This window comes from Molossus molossus, unplaced genomic scaffold (assembly GCF_014108415.1).
Source record: "Molossus molossus isolate mMolMol1 unplaced genomic scaffold, mMolMol1.p scaffold_m16_p_5, whole genome shotgun sequence".
In the NCBI taxonomy this organism is placed as follows: domain Eukaryota; kingdom Metazoa; phylum Chordata; class Mammalia; order Chiroptera; family Molossidae; genus Molossus; species Molossus molossus.
Genome location: NW_023425388.1, coordinates 116078814 through 116103133, shown reverse-complemented (window position 1 = coordinate 116103133; position 24320 = coordinate 116078814). Strand labels below are relative to the sequence as shown.

The 24320-nt window shown below is 56.2% G+C and overlaps 1 protein-coding gene across 1 annotated transcript; it reads left to right on the top strand.

Moving 5' to 3' along the window:
• The first annotated feature begins 2935 nt into the window (after positions 1–2935).
• Positions 2936–23818, top strand: SIAH2 (siah E3 ubiquitin protein ligase 2). Its single transcript, XM_036243151.1, has 2 exons — positions 2936–3725; positions 22390–23818. Exons 1-2 carry the CDS (start codon positions 3309–3311, stop codon positions 22945–22947), a joined length of 975 nt encoding a protein of 324 aa, XP_036099044.1. The 5' UTR covers positions 2936–3308; the 3' UTR covers positions 22948–23818.
• The last annotated feature ends 502 nt before the right edge of the window (positions 23819–24320 follow it).

Sequence of the window (24320 nt, the reverse complement as noted above, 5' to 3'; positions counted from 1 at the left end):
TGGGTGAGGATAAAAAAAATTTTTTAAAGGGCAGTGTAGAAGGGATGGGTTGAGGAGAGGCGCCCTGCTCTGCAGGTCCCGTCTGTGCAATCCAGGCCACAGTGGGTGGGGAAAGGAAGCCAACTTGTCATGCCGCAGATGTGGCAAATGAGTCACGAATCAGGAGATGACAAAAGGCCCGACTCCCCCTCCCCTCCCCAGGCCACAAAGTCACCCATTACATATTAGCCCAGCAACAGCAGCAACCGTCCAGGGCCCCCCCACGACCTCGTGCATGCCCTCCTGAGGGAGTGCTCTGGCTCACAGGGGCCAGTGGGCAGAGGCTACCTGTCTCTGAATCAGAAGTCCGGAGGAAGGAGGGAGGAGGACTGGAGAGGCCAGCCTGGCAGCCTGGAGGGGTCACTGATGTGGGTCGACCAGCAGGCCCATCCACTCCCTTCCCGCCTGTCTTCAGTCACTGCCAAAGGAGCACAGTGCGTAAAGGGGGACGCGAGAGATTTCTCCAGACCACAGGAGGCACCTGCCAGGGGGGAGTGGGCGGGTCCGTTGTAGTTTTGGGAAAAATAAACCGAACCTCTCCGCAGAGAATTGCTTTGCCTGTACTTTCTTTCAGCACCCCTATAACAAAATCACCTTTTGAACAGCCAGGGCCTCAATGGCCGGAACACTGGACGTTCTTGTCGACATGGCCAGGTGGGGACCCCGCTTCTCTGAGAGCGAGTAAGCCCTGGTTATGGGGGACACCTGCCCTGAGAGGCCAGCGGTGGATGGAAAAGAAATCTTGGTGAGAAATTCCACGTGCTTGGGTGTTAAACCCAAAGTGGAAAATATTCTATTTTCTCCTACAAAAGTGAAAGTGTGGCTGATTTTTTTTTTCGGTTGTCACTATTATGTTCTTTATGATATAAAAAGGCACAAATGGAATAAATCGAGTATGATTTAATTTTTCTCCCTCTGAAGACGAGCGAAGGGAAGAATTTACGTACGGTGTGCCCACAAAATCCAGTGCTTGGTCAGAGGCTGCGGCTGTCTGCGACCGTGTTGAGGGGGCTGATCTTAACTCCCCAGCGAGACTGAGCAGGAGTCCCGCGCAGCTGACAGGGCTATAGAATCGCAGTTAAGGAGGGCTCCTGAGCTATTTCCAAACATTATCAGCTGGGTGATCCTGAGCAAATTAATCTCCCTGTGTCTGAGTTTCAACTATACAAATGGAGGTAACGCCCTGGCCGGTTTGGCTCAGTGGTCAGAGCATCGGACTGCGGTCCGGAGAGACCCGGGTTCGGTATCCGCTAAGGGCATGTACCCCGGTTGCAGTTTGTCCCCGGCCCTGGTTGGGTCGTGTGGGTGGCAGCCACTCGATGTGTCCCTTTCACGTCGATATTTCTCTCTCTCTCTCCCTCCCACTCTATCTGAACAAAAAATGGAAAAAGTGTCCTCAGGTGAGGATAAAAAAAAATGGAGGTAAGAACAGCCGTACCCCTCGTACAGAGTCGTTGCAGTCCTTAGGACAAATCAACCACGCCGAGCACGGGCACTCAATAAACGTTAAATTATTATGGTTTATAACTTTATGAAACTCTGATTCAGCCATGTGACAATGCTTTTCAAAAACCTACAGTGGTGACCCCTTGACACTGAGATAAAGCTCTCATTAGGCCAACTGGGGCTCCCATGCATCACCCCCAACCCCAAATCCAGTGCGCTTCTAAATGCATCCCCTGTGCTTTAACTCCTGCTACAAGGCCTTCACCCCACCCAACCTGCTCCTCTGGAATGCTCTCCCATGAGTGTGTGGTCCTCCCATAGCCCCCTGACTAGCAGGAAAACCGAAGGTGAACCCTTCTCAGAGCCCAACGCCTGGCACATAACAAATGCTCAGGAAACATTTACTGAACGGTTGACTGACATTCCATCTCATTGTTGCCAAGACTTCGATCATATTCCACGCGCACAGAAATTAACATTAAACTTAAGTTTTTTCTGGGCTCTAACAGCATGTTTCTTAAACAGATTTTATTCACGGATAATATCAATATTAAACGTTCACGAATAATATATATATTTAATAACAGCTAACATTTAAGCAGTGTTTATAATGGGCCAGGTTCTTGGCGAAGATCAAACTCACTTGATCCGCACTATCCCAGCTGTAAGACCGGTGCTCTTTCCATTACACTTTTGCTCCTTATCACGGTCTCTCCCACAAAGAATCTGAACCCCATCTAAGTGACCCCTTCCTCCAAACCCAGTGTCAGTGGCTCAAAGCATGAAAAGCGGTTTAACTCGGAGCACCTAGATGAACGCGGGGTCCCTTCGGCAGGGTGCGTGCCTACCCCTCGCTCAAAGCCTTCAACTTTGGCGGGAACCTCAGATGAGGACGCAGTGGGTTTTCCCGGAGCGTCACCCCCAGTCTTCCCGGGGCCTCGCAAGGCAGCCCCTATGGGGGGACGCCTGGGGTCTGGGACCCCCCTGCAGTCAGCGGGTCCGAACGCCCTCGCCGGCCAGAGGCGCTCAACTCACGGGCGCCTTCCGCCGGGAGGGGAACAGGGGTCCCCTCCGCCCCGCGTGGGGAGCAGGATCGGGGAGCGCCGACCTCCTCTCGGCAGCCCAGTGCCAGGTGCGTGCCCGCTGCGGCCCCGGCCCTCCGCGCGCCCCCAGCCCCGCGCCCCAGCCCCGCGGGCCGCCCAGCGCCGGTGACTCAGCCGGGGACGAGAAACCGCGCTTCCGCCCCGCCCGCGGGTGTGAGCCCCGGGGACGCGTCGGCGTGGCTCCGCGGGGAGTGGCCACGCGACTCGGCGACGCCTCCGCGGGGCGGCCCCGCCCCGCCCCGCCCGGCACAGCTGCGCCCGCGCCGCCCGAGCGCCGGGCCTGCCGCTGGGCGCGGGCGCAGTCGGGCCGGGGCGCCCACGCCAGGCGACCGCGCTGCCAGCCGCGGCCGGGAGCAGGGTGGCCCCGCCAGTCCCCGCGCGCCGGGCGGCCGCACACGTGTCCCGGCGTCACGTCCGCGCGCGCCCCCGGGGCTTACGTCAGCGCTGCTCCGAGGGCTGCTGCGCCGGGCTCTGCGCCGCCGGGGTTCGGGGCCCGCGACCGCCGGGAGGAGGGGCCGCCGGGGCCGCTCGGACGCGGGGGGCGGCGGGGTCGTCCGCGCGCCCCGCCCCAGCCTGCCCGGCGCCCGCCGTCTCGGTTGCCGGCCCGGGCGGGCGCGGTGGCGTTGCTCCGGACCCGGCGCCCGGCGGGCGCGCACCGCCTGGCCCCGGCGGCCCCGCGGAAGGCAGGCGGCCGCGGGTCCATGGTGGGTTCGGAGCGCGATGAGCCGCCCGCCCTCCACCGGCCCCAGCGCTAACAAGCCCTGCAGCAAGCAGCCGCCGCCGCCGCCGCAGCACGCTCCGTCCCCGGCTGCGCCCCCGGCCGCCGCCACCATCTCCGCCGCGGGCCCCGGCTCGTCCGCGGTGCCCGCCGCGGCGGCGGTGATCTCGGGCCCCGGCGGCGGCGGCGGCGCCGGCCCGGTGTCCCCGCAGCACCACGAGCTGACCTCGCTCTTCGAGTGCCCGGTCTGTTTTGACTATGTCCTGCCCCCCATCCTGCAGTGCCAGGCCGGGCACCTGGTGTGTAACCAATGCCGCCAGAAGTTGAGCTGCTGCCCGACGTGCAGGGGCGCCCTGACGCCCAGCATCAGGAACCTGGCGATGGAGAAGGTGGCCTCGGCGGTCCTGTTCCCCTGCAAGGTAAGCCCGGGGGCCGCGGGCGCATCCGCCTGGCGGCCCGGGACCCCCGCCTCCAGCCGCTCGCCGGCGCCCACAGGCAGGCATCTCACTTATTTAAAAAAAAATGTTCCACTCTGTCCCCCCGCCCCCGGACCGTCTCCCCGCTTCGAGAGGAGCCCCGGGCTGACGGTTGCCCCGGCACTGACCCCGGACTGATTGGCACGCGAGCGCGGTTGGAACGCGCCACGGCTCCTCCGCGCAGCCCGTGTGCTCTGCAGATGGGTGCCCGGGCGTGCGGGCAGGGTGGCCGCAGGAGGGGGGCTGGGGCCGAAGGTGAGGAGGGAGGAAGTGGGGGAGCCCCACGCACCCTTTGCCAGCCCTGGCCTCGACAGCACCGGTCCCGGATTCTGCTGCGCCCCGAAACTGCCATCTGCGCTCTCCTGACACGTGGGAGCCCTGCGGAGTAGAGCTAACGGGGGGAGGGGGTGCCTGCTGCCTGTTTTCCCTCGTCCAGCAGCAAGGAAACCGTGCACACCACGCCTTTCCCTCCAAGCGCCTTCCAAGGACTGGAGAGTTGGTGGTGTGTGTTTTGCTGAGTGCCATGGAAACAGAAGTTGATCAGAAATGGCATAGGAAGGGCACACAGGAGCTGTTACAGCTCTTTCACTATCAGTGTCCTCTGGCAGCCCGATTTAGAACCCGACCTGTCAGGTGTGTGTGTCAAGGTTCATAGATGTGGACGTAGGCATGAGTTTGTGGGGGTTGGTGTTTCAAAAATGGCTTCTGCAACGGGCTGTTATCAATTCATGTTATCACACGTGTTTTTCTGTGGCTGAGACAGCTGTCCCTTGCCCTGTGTTCAGTGGCTGCATAGTTTTGCATTGTGTGGTCCTATTATAACGTCTGCTTACCTACATCTGTCACTTAAAAATCTGAAGGAGCAGTTTCAGAGATAATACCTGTCGGTTATACTTTATTCTAACCTAAAGCTGTACCATAAAGTTCTTTTTCTACACTTTAGGAATGGAAGTAATGTCATTAATACTTTTGAGGGGTTTTTTTTTTGGGTAAAAGTAACTGCTCTGTGCCTAAACAATGGAGGCTGTCTTGCATTTCTCCTTGGTGCTGCTTATTTTTATAGGGCAAGAGCTAATTTTTGAATTAAAAATAATCCGCCCGAGAATTGAAGCTTGAGACTCAAGTCAGTAAAATGAGTGATTTAATTTGGCCTGTGCCCTACCGCAGATCAAGTTTAAAATAGCCTATTCAAATAAGGGTTTGAATTCGTGTGTGGACTGCGAGTTTTCTGTCGGCCTTAATAAATTACCGTCTTCAACCACTTCTCATAACGCTCACTAATTCACCCAGGCTAATCAGTACTTGTTTCTGAGAACATCTGGGCAAACTATTCCTATCGTTGTCTTAGGGTCATGAAGAAGGTGGTAGATTTGGTGATAGTGGACATAAGAGTGGATATTTGTGTTGGAGATGTATTGTGGGTGCCACAGGATTTCAGGGGAGCCCTCTTCTCAGCCTCTCCCTTTTCTCCAACCCGCCAGTGGCCAGGAGAAGAATGGATTTCAATGAATTAGAGCAGCATTTGGTGTCGGTCAGTATTCCGCAGGTTATTTTCAGAAAGCAATCTTCTAAGAGTAGTGTTTTGCTCCCAAGAGAAAGTGAAGGGAGCAGGTGTAACGTGCTATACGAAGTGTGACGTCTCACCTTCGGGACCTAGGATTCTGGTTTCTGTTGAAGCGTGTGTCCTCTCTAACCCTTACCATGCTAGTGAAGTCTTCCCTGAAGAGTCGTTTGCTTGGGAATCGGATACTCAGCCTTTCTGGACACATCGGTGATTTTCCATGCCCCTCTTCTGTAGGAGGGCAGCTAGGTCAAGTCATCCCTTTGCTGAAATTGAACAGGGTCAACCCCTCCCCCGCAGACCAGGAACCAAGCTTAGAGAGTGACCTGCCTCTCAGGAGTGTGTGCGTGTGGGTGAGATTTCTAGTACTGAAGGGTCATGCCTCAACTCTGGCTAACCAATAATCCAAGCTGTTGACAAGGCAGCTCAGCCCGTTAGCTTGATAAACCAAACCTGGACGTATATAGAGGCCCAACAAGCAACCGAGATATGTTCGTTGGGGAGGACGAGAGCAGTAGGGAGTAGTGAGGCCCATGTCAGACTTCAGCAGAGGAGGTCTGTGTACCTAGCCCCATGTCTTGCACTTGCTGCTGAAAATCAAAGAGGCTGCCTTGTCACTGCCCCTACCTGCTCTCAGAATCTGCCTCATGGGCTGGCTCAGGTAAGAAAACCAGGGTTGGGCCAAGTACCAGAGCCCAGGTCTCAGGAGTTGCTGGAGCTGCCACTGTGTGTCTGAGGGTACTTCTGGGGCCTTGGTGTCTTCATGTGTGTATGAGCGGATGGGACTGTTTGACTCCTGAGGCTCTGTAGCCGCTGGCCTTCTGGGAAGGGAAGGGAGGTTATGTGGAATGCTCCTGGGGTGCCTTCTGTGTGCCCCCTACTTTGTGGTCTCCTTTTATGAGTTTGCCTCTCCTCTTTCAGATGAGGAAACTCATGCTATAGAGAGGTTGAGGGTTAGGTGACTTTTCAAGACCACACAGCTAGCGAGTGGACCAGCCCGTGAACCTGCATCGCGGAAGCACACATCCTGTGTCTGCTCACTAGGTCAGGATTTCGAACCCGAGCTTCTCTCCAGGGCTCCAGGTCACCACTCGGGGTTGACACCAGTAACAAAACCATCTGGCTGGATGAGTTCACGAAACAGGCCTCCGCTGGGAACAGCCCCAAAAGACCACATATGTACACGCGCACCATAAAATACTGCAGGAATTTTGTAGAGCAAGGGGTAGCAAAACCTGGGCGGGGGGAGTAACCTACACATCTAATATTTGGGGGGTTTCATGATGTCCCTGCACTGTTCATGCTTCAGCTGGCCCAGAGTTGGATGTGTCGCCAGGTGTAAGCTTCCTTGCATAGGTGTGGGGCCACTTAATTAAAAGGTAAGATGCCGCCAGCCCCTTTGATGGAGGGCGACACATGCATCATTAGCTCAGGTCTCCTGTTTTAAAAAGGTCGCGATCCGAGTATGGCGCTCTGCCACGGGGGGTATTTTTAGTCCGTTCTATGGCTTGTTCCGCGCCTGAAGAGTTTTGACATCCTGTTCCCCGTAGCTCAGGCCCACCACCTCCGTGGCGCGTGGGTGTGGGAGAAGTGAGGGATGACACATTTGTGTCCCCACTCGTCACTGTATTTTAGCCTCCGCCAAGTATGTCTCTCCACGACTGTGGAAAAAGCTAGAACCCCTCCAACCCATTGACACCGTGATGCAGGCTCTTCCCATGCCTTCTTCGCCTTCTCAGAGTTTCTGGTGGCTTCTCTTTAAGTGAGTGTTGAGCCCTGGCCGGTTTGGTTCAGCGGTTAGAGCACCCGCCTGCGGTCCGGAGACCCGGGTTCGGTTCCCGCTAAGGGCATGTACCTCGGTTGCAGTTTGTTCCCGGCCCTGGTTGGTCGTGCGGGTGGCAGCCACTCGATGTGTCCCTTTCACGTCGAAGTTTCTCTCTCTCTCTCTTCCTCTCTCTCCCTCCTACTCTGTACAAGGGATGGAAAAATGTCCTCGGGTGAGGATAAAAAAAATAAAAAATAAATGAGTGTTGAACTGGAATGCCTCGGCCCGCGAGGCTTTCCTGCATTTGGATTGTGAGGTTGTGTCTGTTCCTTAAAAAAAAAAAAAGTCAAGTCAGATAACCCAGTTGAAAGGTAAAAGCTCCCCGCGTGGACTCCTCTAGCCCAGTGGCGCCCAATTCTAGATACCAGGACAGCGTCATCGGACTCGGACCGGTGGCCTCGGGGTTTGGGAGCCCGCAGGCGCCGGCGGGGAGCTGGGGGGCGCTCGCCACCTCCTGGGGGGGGGGGGCAACTTCTGCTCTGTGCTAGGTGATTGGCAAGAGTGGCAAAGCATGTTCGGCCATGCCAGACCTTGTTTTGATTTTTATTTTATTTTTTTAGAAAAAGCCAAAAATCTGCATTTTTCTTTTTAGTGATAAGATCTCTCTCTCTCTCTTTTTTTTCAACACTGCCCAGATTCAGATGTAAAGCCTGTGTTTTTCAGGCCAAACCAACCACATCTGCAGACCAAATCCCAGCTACCAGGGTGCAAGGCTTTCGTCTCGAAAGCGGTCGCTGAGCCTCGTCTCCGCGAACTTTGGAAGTCGGGCAGGTCCCAACTATCTGTGATCGTATGGCTTGTTTTCTGTTCTGCTTTATTTTACCAAGAGAATAGTCCACTCTGGCCCCTGGGAGACCTGAGCTGTTGTGCTGGGGACTCTGGGTTTGACTTGGTAGCAGCCAGTTTCTTTCTTTGCACTGAGTGTCTTCATCCCCACGGAAGGAGTTGGACTACATGGTTACCCCAAGGTCTTTTCTCAGTAAACTACCGGGGAAGAGCGCACTGCAGGAGACAGAACTGAGTTCCCCTCCTGGCTTCAGGCGACCTTGGTCCAGTCATGTACTTCCCAGCTCCTGCTTGCTCCTCCATTAAAAAGAATGGGGACAGCCCACCTGGTGTGGCTCAGTGGTTGAGGGAAGACCCATGCACTAAGGGGTCGCCAGTTCGATTCCCGGTCAGGGCACATGCCCAGGTTGTGGGCCAAATCCCCAGTGGGGGGCACGCAGGAGGCGGCCAGTCCATGTTCTCTCTCATCGATGTTTCTATCTCTCCCTTTCCCTTCTTCTCTCTAAAATCAACAAGGAGAGCCCTGGCCGGTTTGGCTCAGCGGTTAGAGCGTCGGCCTGCGGTCCGGAGAGACCCGGGTTCGGTTCCTGCTAAGGGCACGTACCTCGGTTGCAGTTTGTCCCCAGCCCTGGTTGGTCGTGCGGGTGGCAGCCACTCGCTGTGTCCCTTTCTCATCGATGTTTCTCTCTCTCTCTCTCCCTCCCACTCTATCTGAACAAACAAATGGAAAAATGTCCTCGGGTGAGGATAAAAATTAAATAAGTAAAATCAACAAGGAAAACAAAATGAAAAAGAATGGCGAGAGCGCCGAGCAGGGTGCTCTGAGACCAGGTCCAAGGTGGCATAGGGGCCTTTGCTTCGCCGCAGCGGGTGGAGGGCGGCCGGCTCCAGGGCTGTTGCTAGGTGAGAGAGATCATCCAGGAGTCTGAGGGGATAAGCCAGCTTGCTAGGGATCTCCGCCTCACCTCAGAAATCCCCTGAGGCAGGATGATCTCTGCGGAGCGGTCCCTGCGGTCCCCGCAGCCAGCTGCTGCGGGCCAGGCTGGCCCAGGGCCCGCGCCGGCAGCCGGAGCCCCACCGCTTGCTGAGGCTCGAGGCTGGTGTACAAGCAGGAACAGAAGCGCTGGAAGGCTGGGTAGGATGCTGGGGTTCAGTGCTGGTCCCGCACAGTCGGCCAGACTGTGTCCTGCCCACCGTGGCCTGGAACTGGACAAACCATCACCGCCTAAAGGTGGTCTTGGCACAGCCGGAGCGGAGGCCAGGGCAGAGGCGCAGGGTCTGGCCTGCGGCGTCCCCAGCCCGAGACTTAGTCCCCGTTCTGCGTGCGAGGTCCTGGCAGCCGGAGGTGCACCTCTGACAGACGTGTCAACGGCACACTTCTCGTCACACCCAAGGTCCCCGTGCCTTGGAGGGGCACCTGTAGGAGTGCACTTGCGAAAGTGATGGCGTCTGTCGGGTCGTTGGGTGAGTCATGAGGGCAAGACCAGACGCGGGCGTTAGAGTGTGATCACTGTGGCCCGCAGACCAGAGAGGCCCGGGTTCAGTCCCGCTAAGGGCACGTACCTCGGTTGTGGTTTGTCCCCAGCCTCGGCCGGGGTCATGTGGGTGGCGACCATTCGATGTGTCTCTCTCACATCGATGTTTCTCTCTCCCTTCCTCCCTCTCTCCCTCCGGCTCTATCTGTAGATACATGCAAAAATGTCCTCCGGTCAGCGGTTCTCAACCTGTGTGTCACGACCCCTTTGGGGTCCAACGACCCTTTCACAGGGGTCACCTAAGACCATCGGAAAACACGTATTTCCAATGGTCTTAGGAACCGAGACACCCCTCTGTCCGTCTCAAGGCGGCCCGCCCACATGCAGATGCGTCCACAGACAACAGGAGGAGCTGTATTAAAGAGCTGTGGCATTGGAAAGGTTGAGAACCACTGTCCTAGGGTGAGGATAAAAAAATAAAAAGATTTAGAATGTGACCACTGTGCACATCCTGAAGCAGAGTAAGAGAGCTGAACACTTTTCCTGACCAGATGTATCTTGATGCTAACCTTGGGGTGTCTGTTCTGAGACGTACGAAAGAGACAGAACCCTCCAGCTGGATGTTGTCGCGCTGCCCCAGAGGGCCGTCATTCTCCATCACCTTCCTAAAATCTGGGAGCCCGTTGTCCTCATGTCCGTCGGGGAAAGAGCTGAGGCCCTGGTTTTTAGACTCCACTGTGTCTGTGAGGTTAGTGCTCAGCCGCGGACACAGGTGGCGGGAGACACAGCTGGCCTAAATGAGTGGGCCCGTTTCAAAACTTTGAATCAACAAAGGCGTGTTTTGGGGTCACTCCTCGCCCCAGGCCGCCGCTTACTCTGGCGGTTTGGAGGTCAGGCCCTACCTACGGAGCCTCCCGGGCCAGACCCCACGGTGACCGGTGGGTGTCCTGCAAGCCCAGCGGCTCGCTGGTAGAACGGGTGATGTTGTGAAGCTCAGACTTGGTGATAACCACGCGCAGCCGCAGGCGAGCAGGTGCGCACAGTTAGAAGCTGCCGGAAGGCGGCGGGCACCGCGAGGTCAGGTCCAGGCTCCAACTTGACAGGGAAAAAAGGGGTCTTGTATTTGCTCCCGTAGGTTCTCCGCCAAGCTGTGTTCCTGCTCCTTGTCAGGTGGGCTTTTCTAGAGCTGGGCAAGCTGGCCTTGGCGTTGGGTGATGAGGACTATTTTCCATTTCTTGGATGCTTCTAGAAGGGAACGCCTGGTTGGATCAAGAAATGCGTTTTAATATGTGTGTTGTTTTTTTACACGTTCTAAAGTATTTTGTTAAAAGTTATCATTATTTTGGCCTGGCCGGTTTGGCTCAGCAGGAGAGCGTTGGCCCATGGACCAAAGAACTGCGGGTTCGATTCTGGTCAAGGGCACGTACCTCAGTTTCGGTTCATCCCGGGCCCTGGTCGGGTTGTGCGGGAGGCAGCCAGTCGATGAGTCTCTCTCACATCAGTGTTTCTCTCTCTCCCTTTCTCTCCCTCTGTCTCTACCTGAAGATAAATAGAAAAATATCCTCCGGTGAGGATTAACCAAAAAAAAAAAAAGTTATCATTATTTTAAAATGTAGAACATAGTAATATAAAATTATCAATGCCCTATAATGCCCTCTGCCTGGAGCTAACCACTGAGCCACTCCACATGTGCCCTGCCAACGTGACCTCTACAGCGATGGGCTTTTTCATTCAGAAGGAAAGCAGGTAGGTGGAGTCCACACACCATTTCATAACCTACTTTTACATCTCTGTTTTCAAATTTTATTTTAGCGTTGACAAGATTACAGTTGTCTCCCGTTTTCTCCCCTTTGCCCCCCGTCCCCAACCCCCACACTACCGCCTGTGTCCACGGGCTATGCATATAGGCAGATATGTTCTTTGGGTCATCTCTTCCTGCCCCCCACCCCCCGCCCCTCGGAGACCTGTCGGGCTGTTCCCTGCCTCTGGACCTCAGTTTGTTTTGTTCATTAGATTCCACACACGAGTGAGGTCAGGTGTTTGTCTGTCTCTGGCGGGCTCATTTCGCTCAGCACAATGCTCTCCAGCTCCCTCCATGTCGCCGCAGAGGGTACGCTCTCCCCTCTTACCCCGTGTTTACCGCGGACACCGTGGCCGCTTCTCCACGCCGACGACAGCCTTCGCGGGGGAGTCCGACGGCTTCACGTCGGTACCAGGGCTGCTCCGTCAAGCTCGGTGGACGGCCACGCAGGTCACCGTTTCCTTACTGTCCCGGAGAAAGAGCGCCGCTCTGACCGAATCCTCGTGGAAGGAAACTGGTTTCCGAAAGGTGCATTCCCAGCAGTTGTGTGGTTGAGCCAAGGGGATGTGCAGGAGTTAAAAGGTCTCGCCAGCCCTGCCTGGTTTGGCTCAGCGGTTAGAGCGTCGGCCTGCAGTCCACAGAGACCCGGGTTTGGTTCCCGCTAAGGGCATGTGCCTTGGCTGCAGTTTGTCCCCGGACACGGTTGGGTCGTGCGGGTGGCGGCCACTCGATGTGTCCCTTTCACGTCGATGTTTCTCTCTTCCTCTCTCTCCTTCCCGCTCTATCTGAATAAAAAAATGGAAAAATGTCCTCGGGTGAGGATAAAAAAATACATAATAAAATAAAATAAAAGGTCTCGCCAGCAAACCCACACTGCCGCTCCCTGGGCGTCATGTACTGTGGGGCACGCATTTTTCTCCAGCGTCAGTGTTGGCCTTCGGTTTTCTGAACGCTGTTGCCTGCTTTCCTCCCCGATGCGACCGCAGCCAGAGGCAGCTCCTCCGCATTACCCACGAGCTTCTCATCACCCCAGCCTGGCCGCCCCTGCAGTCCCGAGCCCGCCCCTCTTACAGCCTGGCCGCCCCTGCAGTCCCCAGCCCGCCCCTCTTACAGCCTGGCCGCCCCTGCAGTCCCGAGCCCTCCCCTCCCGGCTCGTCCGGCTGGGCTGTGACGCTCCGAAGTGGCAGTGATACCGCTGGAATAAGCTGCTTATTATTTAACAGCCCTGGCCGGTTTGGCTCAGCGGTTAGAGCATCGGCCTGCGGACCAGAGTCCCGGGTTTGGTTCCCGCTAAGGGCACGCACCTCAGTTGCAGTTTGTCCCTGACCCCGGTTGGGGTCGTGTGGGTGGCAGCCACTCGATGGGTCTCTCTCACGTCAATGTTTCTCTCTCTCTCTCCTTCCCGCTCTATCTGAAGATAAAAGCAAAAAATGTCCTCGGGTGAGGATAAGGAAATGAAAGGCGTAAAGGGGAGACTAGATAAGGTGCACACGCCATGTCTATGGCTTTTCCGGAAAGCACAGGTTAGCACCCTCCAGGTCTGTTCCCGCAGATTGATGGGGAAGGGACCGGACAGAGGCCATCTGAACGCGTGCCCAGTAAGGTGTGGTGACGCGGAAGGTGCCTACCTGGCAGTCACGCCTAGAATAGGTAGCTGGCCAGGCAGGCACGGCCACCGGGAGGGCGCAGGCTCTGAACACGTGAGCCCCTGAACAAAGGGCGTTCACTCTCCCACTTCCTTGGGACCCCCGCTGCAGGGGCGTGCTCCCCTGCACTCGCGCACGTGGCTCGCAGCCCTGTGGGGCCCATGCAGTGGACTGGTGGCCTGCAGCCAGCCCGGCACTGAACCAGACCCGGCTGCAGCGTGGAAAGGCCCCTCTGGACACTGGCCCTGCTTCTGTCTCTGCTGAAGCCCCAGCTGCCCCTCTTCCAGGGCTGGCTTGAGGGACCTGGGTCTTTGCAACCTGAGGAATGTTAGCGCCACACGTGTAACGTCTTCTGTCACATCTCATCCTCCCAGGGGACCTCTGAATAGGCCTGTTCCAGCTGCACCCCCGGAACCCCGCTCCCAAGAGGGAGGACTGTGGTTCTCTGGGGGGAGTAGGAGCAGGGGGGTCTGGAGACTCCCGCAGTGGTCCTGTCACAGCTGCATTTGGAGTGAGCGGCAGTTGGCCACAGAGAAGGGAAGGACAGAGGAGGATCTGATGGGGTTCTGGGGGGGGGGGGAGTGGAGTCGCATTGCTTACCTTGCTAGGTGTGTGATCTCATGTTATCCTCCTGATTACTTTTAAAGGGAACAGAACACAACAGAACACAGTCAGTATCTTCCCTTCAGAGATGTGCCCCAAGTCACACAGCTTGTAAGTTTGGGAAGTAGAAACTCTAGTCTGACCTCCTGCCTGTTCTGCTGCCTGCTGCCCCCTGCTGAGGAACACGGACCCCCAGCTTATGCAGTGGCTTTTGGAGAGATGGCAGTGGTGCCAAAACGGCCCCCTCGCTGGGGTCGCCAGGTAAAATACAGGATGCCCAGTTAAGTTTGAATTTCAGATAAACAAATCATTTTGGAGTGTCAGTATAACCCAAATACTGCCTGGGACATACTGGCTGTTTTGTATTTTTACTTACTAATTCTGGTTGCCCTCCCAACCACCTAAGACTTCTGGTGAGTCCAGCCGGTGCGGCTCAGTGGTTGAGCGTCGACCCTGCACCAAGAGGTCGCCGGTTCGATTCCCGGTCAGGGCACTGGCCCAGGTTGTGGGCTGATCCCCAGTGGGGGCGTGCAGGAGGCGGCCAGTCGATGTTCTCTCTCATCGATGTTTCTGTCTCCCTCTCTCCCTTCTTCTCTCTCTAAAATCAATAAAGGGAAAAGAAAAAAATTTAAAAAGACCTCTGGTGAATGTGACTTCTCTAGTTGAGAAATCAAGACGGCCGGGGCGGAGCACCGTTTGACACGCGTAGGGGCAGTTTACGTGGTCGTGCGTGTGGGAGCCTGGGACAGAACAGTGGGGCGCAGCGGGAAGGGGGAGCGACTCCTGGAGGTGTGGTGCTGCGGGGCCTTCCAGCCCAGCACTTGCTTGAAGGTGCTTTTGTTTGCTTCAACACGGACCCTGAAGGGACCTTACAAAACTGGTTCCCCAAGACAGTGTGTGGCTGCCTGCTAACTCCGGCTACGGGCAGATGAGAAACATACTTGGTCAAAAGTCAACTTTTGTTTAAAGTGTCTAAGATTAAAAATAAACCTCTGCCAGCCCGGGGAGTCTTTGTAAGGCTAAATGCACTCCCCCTCTACCCCCCTCCCCGAAGTAGGATGTTCTCAGATTACTGCAATAAAATTACACCAGTCTTCCACCAGGGTACCTGCTGCGTGGGGTCGGTCAGCCTCTCAGGCAGAGGGAGGGCGTCTGAGCCCCCGATTTTTGTTAGACCGGCTTTCCCCAGAAGATCCTCCGTCCAGTTCAATACCGGCCGTTCCTGGTCTCTGCCCTGTGTGGCAGTTCTGGTCCCGAGTGACACTGTCTTCCCCTGCTATCTGGGAGCTGTCACTGTGGCATCGGTTGTAATGATCTCTCCGCACTACCTCGTAGAGGAGGTGAGGAATGTCACACACTACTCAAGTGAAAATTTGCTAAGACTCTCACAGGAAGGGTGCTCACAGACAGATGCCGGTTGAGTATTATAATTATTTCACAAGAAGAGATGTCCCTTTCTCCTGTTACGCATGTCTGCGCTCGCTCACTGCTAGTAGTAGTCCCTAGATGAGTCATAGTTTTGTAGAATCACTCAAGGTGACACGGTAGGCTCAGTTCAAGGTCACACGGGACCCTGGGTGCTTGAGTGCTAATTATAGCTACGCGAGCAATGGTTGCAAACACCTTTTCCGCAAGAGGGACAGACAGCCATCAAAATGACAGCAGTGCCTTTGCTTCCCAACCTTCCTGAGATTTGCAAAAAGCTGTAAATAAATACCTCCACGCCGAGTAGTTTCTGTAAATACAATATGTGACACGCCTTTATCGGAAGGTACAAAACAAACCCTTAGCGACAAGTCTGGAATGAACGTGTTTTCCTCACAGGATCTCAAGGTCTGTTGAATTGTTGTGTTAATACGTCCCACACTCAGGTTCTTAAGGTGAAATTGACACCGCAGCGGAGAACCATGGGCTGGAGAGAAACCGAATATCCGTTTACCCACGGATATTGGGTGGGTGGGATATAAATCAGTAAATCACTGAACAAAATCAATAGACCCCCTAAATTAACTGGAAAGCCACCTGTGATCACTCAGTGAGCTACTGGGAGTAGATAGACTTTTTTTTGCCCCAGAGGCGCTCGCTTGACTTGCTAGAGGTGTTTTTAAAAAGTGGCAACGTGTAAGTTTTGACTTTGTGTTCTGCCGGGATTGGAGTCTAGGTTCTGCTACAGCGCTCTCTCCACCAAGGCCAAAGAATGTTGAGAAGCCACAGGCTACAACCTGTAGCAGCCTGGTTGCCTGCTTATCAGACAGAGTAAATTACACCGCCAGGAATGCATCCTTCCAGCAGGAGCTCAGATAACTCTCATTTCTTTCTGCGTGCACCTCCCCGGTGCTAAAAGGGGTGGGGGTGGGGTGCGCTCCATTCCCGGGGCTCCGGAGCTCCTTTTTCAGATGGGGCGGGGAATCCAGACCTTGGACCTTGGAGCACTGAGGGTGTGGCTGGAAACGACCCTCCAGGGCCCCAGCCAGGCCAGGAAGCTGCAGACAGACCCGAGGAGCAAGGAGAAAGCTTTGGCTTCGAAGGGGTCAGAGAAGCGTTGCCGGTGATGACCAGAACCTCCAGTAAAAGAGAAACGAGCTCCGTTTTGCATTCACACGCAGATACATAGTAAGAATATTTTTCTTTAAACACAACACGATGGTGGTCAAACTTAGTTCGCTGGAGCCATTTTGCAAAAGGAAGACCTATCCCACAAAGCATAGATAGGGCAACTCTGCCCCTGGAGTCATTAACACATTTTTATTCTTACGTGATTTCAAACGTATACATCAGTTGCAATTAATAGTTCAAAATTAGTCCCGTTTGCCCGTTCTCCAGAAGCCTCAGTTGCTCCCTTTTCCCCCGCCTCGGTCCTGCGTCGCACGTAGCCGTGTGTTCTGTGACCATCGCGCTTACACTGAAGAAAAGTGCGGTTGGCTTGTGGTTACTCCGGCACCAGGACATGTCTCGGGTTTCATTCGGAAGCTTACGAGCGTCAACAATAAAATATCGATTGTGCAGTTTTCCTTTTCACGTTCTCATTGGAGGTGCTGGCGGGCGTCCTGCTAATACATTTCACTGTTTCCTAAGCAGGGAGCAGGTGGGGGCAGGGCCTTGCCTCACAGTCCCGGTGAGGCACAGGCTTCTGCGGGAGCCATCCCTGTGGGAGACGCTGATTTGTTGGGAGTTCAGCAAATTGCTCTTGAATTGCAGGGACTCGCATTTAATTCAAGAGGTTAAATAGCTGAACCCGTCGGAGGGTCCCTGCCCTTCACCTAGCACCTGGCCAGAAAGGGTCATTCTGCATAGATCCTCATTGCAACAGGGGCCTAGCGTTTGACCGTTTCTGACGCATCTGGTCCTGTTTCTGTGTAAAGGGGTTTCTGTGCCATAACGCTGCCTGGACCCCCGTCTGAATACGGCCGTCACACCCCGTGCCCAGGAGGTTTTGCGCTCTGTGCTGCTGTCTGCAAAGACTTGAGCAGGAGGCACCAGGTCACACCGCCCCTTCCACTGCAGGACACGTTGGCACAAGACTTCTGAGCCACTGTAATGGGGAAAGTTTCCAAAGGGAAGTCAGAAGTGTTGTTTCAACATTTGTTTCTCTTTCTGCTGCGACCCCTCCCCCGCCGGCGTTGTTCTTTCTGGGGCATCTGTGTGGGGCTGTCTGCTCAGCTCCCCGCCCCCACCCCGCGAGGTTCACAGACGTGTATTCCCACTTCACCTAGATCCGTCCCTGTGGAGAAATCTCGTTGGTAGCGGCCGACAGGGCCCAGGACCCACAGGCAGCCCTGAGACCCCGGCCAGGTGCTGCTGCTCAGGAAGAAGGGGTGCTCTGCGCACCGGGCCCTGAAGGAAAGCAGGTCCTGGGGGCCCTCCCGGTCCGAGCTCCCTCCAGAGTGCACAGAAATGCGAGGCTCTAGTGCTCACTTCCGTGTGGGGTGCGCTGCCCCTGCCTGGGGGGCTTCCAGGCCAGTTTTCTCCTTTGAGAACCAAAGGAGTTAATTTTAGAACCTGCTTCTATAAGCTGTGTCTCTCTGCACTCTGGTCCCTGAGTTGTGGGGTTGGATGCTGGGGAATGGAGGCAGATGTGAATTCATTTCTCTCTCTCAGACTGTTCTTTGTTTGACTCCCAAGCTGTCCTGGGTAGTGAGGGAACCGAGGGGTGCAGGGTGCGAGGCTCTGCTCCTGGTGGCCTGCAGGCCGGCGCCTGGACCAGTCGGCCTGGAGCACAGGGGGAGCGGACTCCAGGCCTCCCAGCGATCGGGACCTGCTCCTGGGGGGCTGGCAGCCCACCTGCCCGCCCGGCCCCTCCTGTCCGCTCTGACTGGGCCGCCCAGCCAGGTTTTATCACCATTGAAATCAGTGCCTCTCCACGGGGGTGATTGTAGCCCCCAGGAGACATTTGGCCCCGCCTGGTGACATATCTGGGAGTCATAATGGATGGGGGCAGGGCGCAGTTGTCCTGACGTCTGGTGTGCAGAGGTCTGGAGGCCTCAGGACACCGAGCACAGCGTGCAGAGCAGTCTCCAGCACGAGAATCAGCGGTCTCAAATGCCGATAAACCCTGAAGTCACGTCAGCCTTCGGTCAGGTCCCTGCCGCCCATGTAGGTCCGATCCCGCTGTTGGCTCCCCTGTCCTGGGTCACCAGATGGAACGGCTCCGTCCACAGCCCCTTTGTCCACAGTGACGCTCCCTTCCCATCCTCCACACTCGGTCCCGTCTTCTCTGCGTGGCTCTGCGTCTGTGTTTGAGCTGTTTGTTGTCGGGGGGACACCCCTCCACCGGCAGCATTGCAGGGCGGGGTCTGCACGGCTGCCTCGGGGCTTGGGGACAGGGGCCTCTGCCTCCAGAGCCCTGGGCGTGTCGGGAACACAGCCCAGGGGCCAGTGCGATTCGGTTTGCTGCTCAGAGGTACCCCGACCATTATGCAGACAGGCCCCGAAAACCTCCCTCCGATCCCCGGGCCCTGCCCCTAGTGTAGGTAACAGGAACTCCACGGTGTCTTGCAGAACAGAGCCGAGACCCGACACGCGTGAAGCGTGACAGCACGCGTGTGTCCGTGTGCATGTCAGTGCGCGTATGTTTAAAGTTGTTTCTTCTCAATGTTTTATTAATTTATTTTTGTTACAGATGTTTCTCCTTTCCCCCCAGACCCCCTCCTCCCCATCCCACCCGCACCCCCGGCATTGTTGTCTGTGTCTATTGGTTACGCAGACAGGCAAATAAGTTCTGTGGTTCGTCTCACCCAACACCCCCACCCCCCTACTCTGAGGTCTGTCCATCTGAACCCTACTCCTTTCTGTGTCTCTGGGTCTATTTTGTTCATCAGCCCACCTTGTTCATTATAGTCCACAAATAAGTGAGATCATGTGGTGTTTGTCTTTCCCTGACTGGCTCCTTTCGCTTAGCATCACGCTCTCCAGGTCCTCTCAAAGGACTGATTTGAGAGGGAGAGGGAAAGAGACACCTCAGCTTGGTGGTCCGCTTATGTATGCGTTCATTGGTTGGTTCTTGTATGTGTCCTGACCGGGCATCGAACCCGCAACCTTGGTGTGTGGGGACGACGCTCTGACCATCTGGGCTACTCAGCCAGGGCTCACATTGAGACCTTTCCTTTTCCGAATCTTCTCTAATCCGTTTGCCATAAAAGTGGCACCAGCCCTGGTCGGTTTGGCTCCTGGTCAGAGCGTCAGTCCGTGAACCAGAGGGTCTCGGGTTTGATTCCCGGTCAAGGGCACGTACCTGGATTGCAGGTTCGCTCCCCAGCCCTGGTCAGGGTTGTGGGAGAGGCAACCAATCGATGTGTCTCCCCCCCGCCACACACACACACACACTCTCCCTTCTACTCTATCTAAAAATGAATGGAAGAATATCCTCAGGTAAGGATTAACCCCCCCCAAAAATTTAAAAATTGGCCTCAGTGCTCCTGAAGACGTGCCCTCCGCTGATGGAAAAGAGGAAGAGTGGTTTGGCCTTCAAGTTCGGCCTTTTTAGAAAAAGTGCACCGTGAGCAAGCACCTCACCTCACCCCTTGAAAATGCTCATTTAATTCGTGGGAGCTGTTGCAGGAGCTCGGTCCATAAAGTCATCGCCCACATACACGCCAGGGGGCCTTTGGTGGCGCGTAGTCGGAGGAGGTTCCCTGTTTGTATTTGGGTTGCAGGAAGTGATGTAAGGCAAGCCGGGTAATTCAGATTATAAATACCCTGCCGTGAGGTACCGCAGAGGGTCTGAAGTCGCTGGGCGTGAACACGGCTGCGCCGCAGTCGGTGGGCGTGGGGGGGTGGGCCCTGGGCTGAGGAGGACACGCAGGTCGCCTCCCGCACACTGCCCAGCCCGCTCGCTCCTGGGTGGCTCCTCATCCGCGGGCTCAGCACCGGTGTATCGAGCACCTGTGAGACGCCGGAGCTCCGAGCATCGAGGGCTTGTCTCGGCCAGAAGGCCTGCCGGGCTTGGGTTAATTCTTGCTGCTGTTACTGTGTGTTCTACACTCGGGGCACAGATGCCGCAACCGCCACTCAGAGCTGCAGAAGGCTCTGTTCCCAGCTGCACCCCAGATTCAAAACAGCCCTGGCCGGTCTGGCTCAGCGGGTAGAGCGTCGGCCCACAGACCAGTGAGCCGCGGGTTCGATTCCGGCCAAGGGCACGGACCTCGGTTGCGTTTCATCCCGGCCCTGGTCAGGGTTGTGCGCGAGGCAACCAGTCAATGTCTCTCTCTCACGTCGATGTTTCTGTCTCTCTCCTTCTCTCCCTCTCTCTCTCCCTCCCTCCCACTTTATCTGAAGATAAATAGAAAAATATCCTCCGGTGAGGATTAAAAATAAATTTAAAAACCCATAGTTAATAGGATTTGTTTATTAGGGCCATATACTTGTTAGGAACACAAAATATTAATATATATGGGTAAATAAACGTGTTTGTCCTCTGATCAAATTTTTTACACCCATGCTTTTAAAATTAGTCCATGGTTTAAAAATACGAGTAAGCAATTCCTATGGGCAAAGTCAATAACTGACATTTCTTCCAACTTCTGCTGAAAATCCTCACCGTCCACCTTAGGCAGGGGAGGAGGGAGCTGCATTTCTGTCCAGGCCTCCTCTTCCTCAGGGGCGTGGGGTCTGGCTTCACAGCTTCTGTACCCTCAGTGACCACGGCTCGGGGTCTCGTAGGGAGAGGTCACTAGTGCCCACTTGCTGATGACCAGTTCAGCTGCACACGTCAGAATCTGACCTACCTAAGGTTTATAAGGGGTTGATTCTCCAAGGCAGGGCAGGGAGAGGCAAACACACTGTGGGATTTTGTTTGGGGTTTTTTTTTAGCAGTTGGACACAACATCTTAGAGACACGGCCTGGCCCCGCCCTCATTCGGTGTCTCTGTCTCAAAGGGGCGGGGGAGTCTGGGTGGGTGAGCTGGACAGTCACCTGCCACTGTGGCCCGGGGGGCTGAGGCATGCTTCCAGCTTCCCCCGAAAAGGTGTTCAGGCTCCCTCACCCCTCAGACAAGCGCATCACACTCGGGCAAGTGCCTGCCTGTGGGCTGGTCCATCTGCCGGCGGGGAATGAGCATCGGCGTTTCGGTGAAGGTGGGGGACATCTGATTCCTTTCCGTGTGGTCTTGTCCCGGGATGGGTGTGGCTTATCCATCAGGAATGTCACCCTCAGAGGACAAGGTTGTGTTTGTCGCCTATTGAGGCAGTAGTTTAAGGGCGGGCCGACGGCGACAGAAAACGGGTTAGGACAGCGCCCCATCAGGGCACTTCGGTCCCTTCCTCCGGGGCCTGTCCTGAGGCCCTGACAAGCCTGGTCCTGCAGCTGGGCCTGAGGAAGAGGGGAAAGTTCAGGGCTCGGAGCCTGGGAGGCCCTGCTCAGTTTAACCTGCGCTGGCTGGAACCAGACAGGCCAGCCGTCTCCGACTTGGTTAAGCGCTCTGGGGTATGATTGCCTTTCACCCCCGAGGTATGCTCCGAGCCCCTCGGGAAGATTCAAGAGTGAGAGAAGGTGAGAGAGGTCACGTGAGTGGTCTCCAGCCTCCCAGCCTCCGTCCACCACAGGTTGCTCACTCCAGGCAAGGGCGTGGAGCTGAAGGCAGCCCCCCAGCCTGCCCTCCAGTAACCAGTGTGAGCCAGGGGGGAGTGGAGACAGAGACAGAGAGACGGAGAGGGACAGAGACAGAGAGAGAGATGCAGAGAGACAGAGACAGAGAGACGGAGAGAGAGAGACAGAGAGACAGAGAGAGACAGAGACAGAGAGACGGAGAGAGACAGAGACAGAGAGACGGAGAGAGACAGAGACAGAGAGAGACAGAGAGATGGAGAGAGAGACAGAGACGGAGACAGAGGCAGAGAGACGGAGAGAGACAGAGACAGAGAGAGACAGAGAGATGGAGAGAGAGACAGAGAGACGGAGACAGAGACAGAGAGACGGAGAGAGACAGAGACAGAGAGATGGAGAGAGAGACAGAGACAGAGAGACGGAGAGAGAGAGGGGAACTGTATTTTCAAAATTGTCCTTAGTTGAAAACTAGGTAACATATTTCTCTCGAACCCTACCCCAAAGCAGTTTTAAATTCTTTTAAAAAAATGATTAAAGTCACAGAAAATAAGGGGGAAGGCAGGTCCCTGGGCCTGGCTCGGCAGTTGTGTTTGAGATGTTCCTCCTGAGCACACGTGAGCGCTCAGGTCTGCGGGGTGTGGGGTGCGGCATGTCCCCGCCCGCCGGCCCTGGGTTTGTGCAGGGCAGACTGGCTGTGGATGGGAACTGGGACTTGCACTCTGAGAGCCAGCGCCTCTCGGGTGGACATCGTTGAGATGAGACTGCCGTGTCAGGCCGGGAGCCCGAGCGGGGACACCCTCGGGGAGGCTGGCGCCGGTAGGACCTTGGACACGGCCAGGGGCTCAACGTGTTTCTTTCCGTCCTCACAGTACGCCACCACCGGCTGCTCGCTGACCCTGCACCACACGGAGAAGCCGGAGCATGAAGACATCTGCGAGTACCGACCCTACTCCTGCCCCTGCCCGGGGGCCTCCTGCAAGTGGCAGGGGTCCCTGGAAGCCGTGATGTCCCACCTCATGCACGCCCACAAGAGCATCACCACGCTCCAGGGCGAGGACATCGTCTTCCTGGCGACGGACATCAACCTGCCGGGGGCCGTCGACTGGGTCATGATGCAGTCCTGCTTCGGCCACCAGTTCATGCTGGTGCTGGAGAAGCAGGAGAAGTACGAGGGCCACCAGCAGTTCTTCGCCATCGTCCTGCTCATCGGCACCCGCAAGCAGGCCGAGAACTTCGCCTACAGGCTGGAGCTGAACGGGAACCGGCGCCGGCTGACCTGGGAGGCGACGCCCCGGTCCATCCACGACGGCGTGGCCGCGGCCATCGTCAACAGCGACTGCCTGGTGTTCGACACGGCCATCGCGCACCTGTTTGCAGACAACGGGAACCTGGGCATCAACGTGACCATTTCTACCTGCTGTCCGTGACGCGCCGGCAGGACGTGGGCACGGCGCCGTGGCCAATAAAGGGTTTTATGGGTGTTCCAGTCACTGTGCCTCCAGCAGTCAGCCCGCGTTCGGTGTGGACCGCAGCGTCCCTCTGGCGCGTCCGCTCAGCAGGGTGCGTTCAGTTGGGACGACTGCCGTGGGCCTGCCGGCCGCTCGGACGCGGTGCTGTCGCTTCAGTTCTGCTGCACAGCCCTGGACGGGCTGCCCCGGTCTCCCGCAGACCAGGTGTGAGGAAGCGGAGGCTCCTTCCTGCCCCCACCCCTGTGTTGGTCCCTCCAAATTCACAAAGCACAGTGACTGTTAAAAGGTTCTTTTCATTTTGTGTTTAGGGGATAGGAATTGTTCTGATGCATTTTAAACGGTGTTTCTCGAGCCGGGAGGCGGACCACTGTGCGCAGGGTCACCGGAGGACTCGTGGGCGTGCCCCTTCGGAGAGCCCGTGACTCGGAGTCTGAGAATCGCCGGGTTAAATTGTGGGGAAAGGGTCCAGGTTTTAAAGGTGCTTTAAGATTGCCCTCTACTGACACTGTTTGTCTTTCTACAGTTTCCCCCCACCCCCACACCCACCCCCAAATTAAAACTAGAACTACAGGTCCCCGGGAGCACACTCCTAAGACCTGGTCTCCCTTGTGTTTGGGGTGGGTGACCTAGGAAAGCAAGTTCTATGGCCAATGAGAGTCCTCACGTAATTAGTTTTTGCTCATCGCAGGTCCCGGGGACCCGTGTCCATGGGGCCCCCCCGGACGCCCTCCTTGACCGCAGCTGGTGGAAAGACTAGGTCAGTAGTTGGAAAAGCTTTATAACCGTGTCATATGCTTGCTATTTAAAGGTATGTGTTGGTTGGTTTGTTTTTTTGCCACATTCACTTTAGTTTTTTAATAAATATTTTCCAAAACTGAATGGTGTGCGTCGTTTTCCACGCGGAGTCACAGATACAGGTGGTGCGCCCCCTGTGTGCAGTGAGGCTCCACCGCCACCAGGGGGCCTGGCGCGCGCCGTTCTCTCAGGAGGCGACCGGCCTTGGCCCACGGTCACGGCCCTGGTCAGCAGACGCATCAGGTCCAGACTCACTTCTCTGAGCGTGGACCGCGCCGGTGTCACGGGCTCCCCGTGGCGCTGTCATCTGTCCGATAGCGCCAGCACTTTACTGGATTGGTCAACAAGGTACCCAAGTGTAGAGCTTCAGTGGTTGAGCATCGACCCTGCACCAAGAAGTTGCTGGTTCGATTCCTGGTCAGGGCACATGCCCAGCTTGTGGGCCCGATCCCCAGTGGGGGGCGTGCAGGAGGCGGCCAGTCCATGTTCTCTCTCATCGATGTTTCCATCTCTCTCTCCCTCTCCCTTCCTCCCCC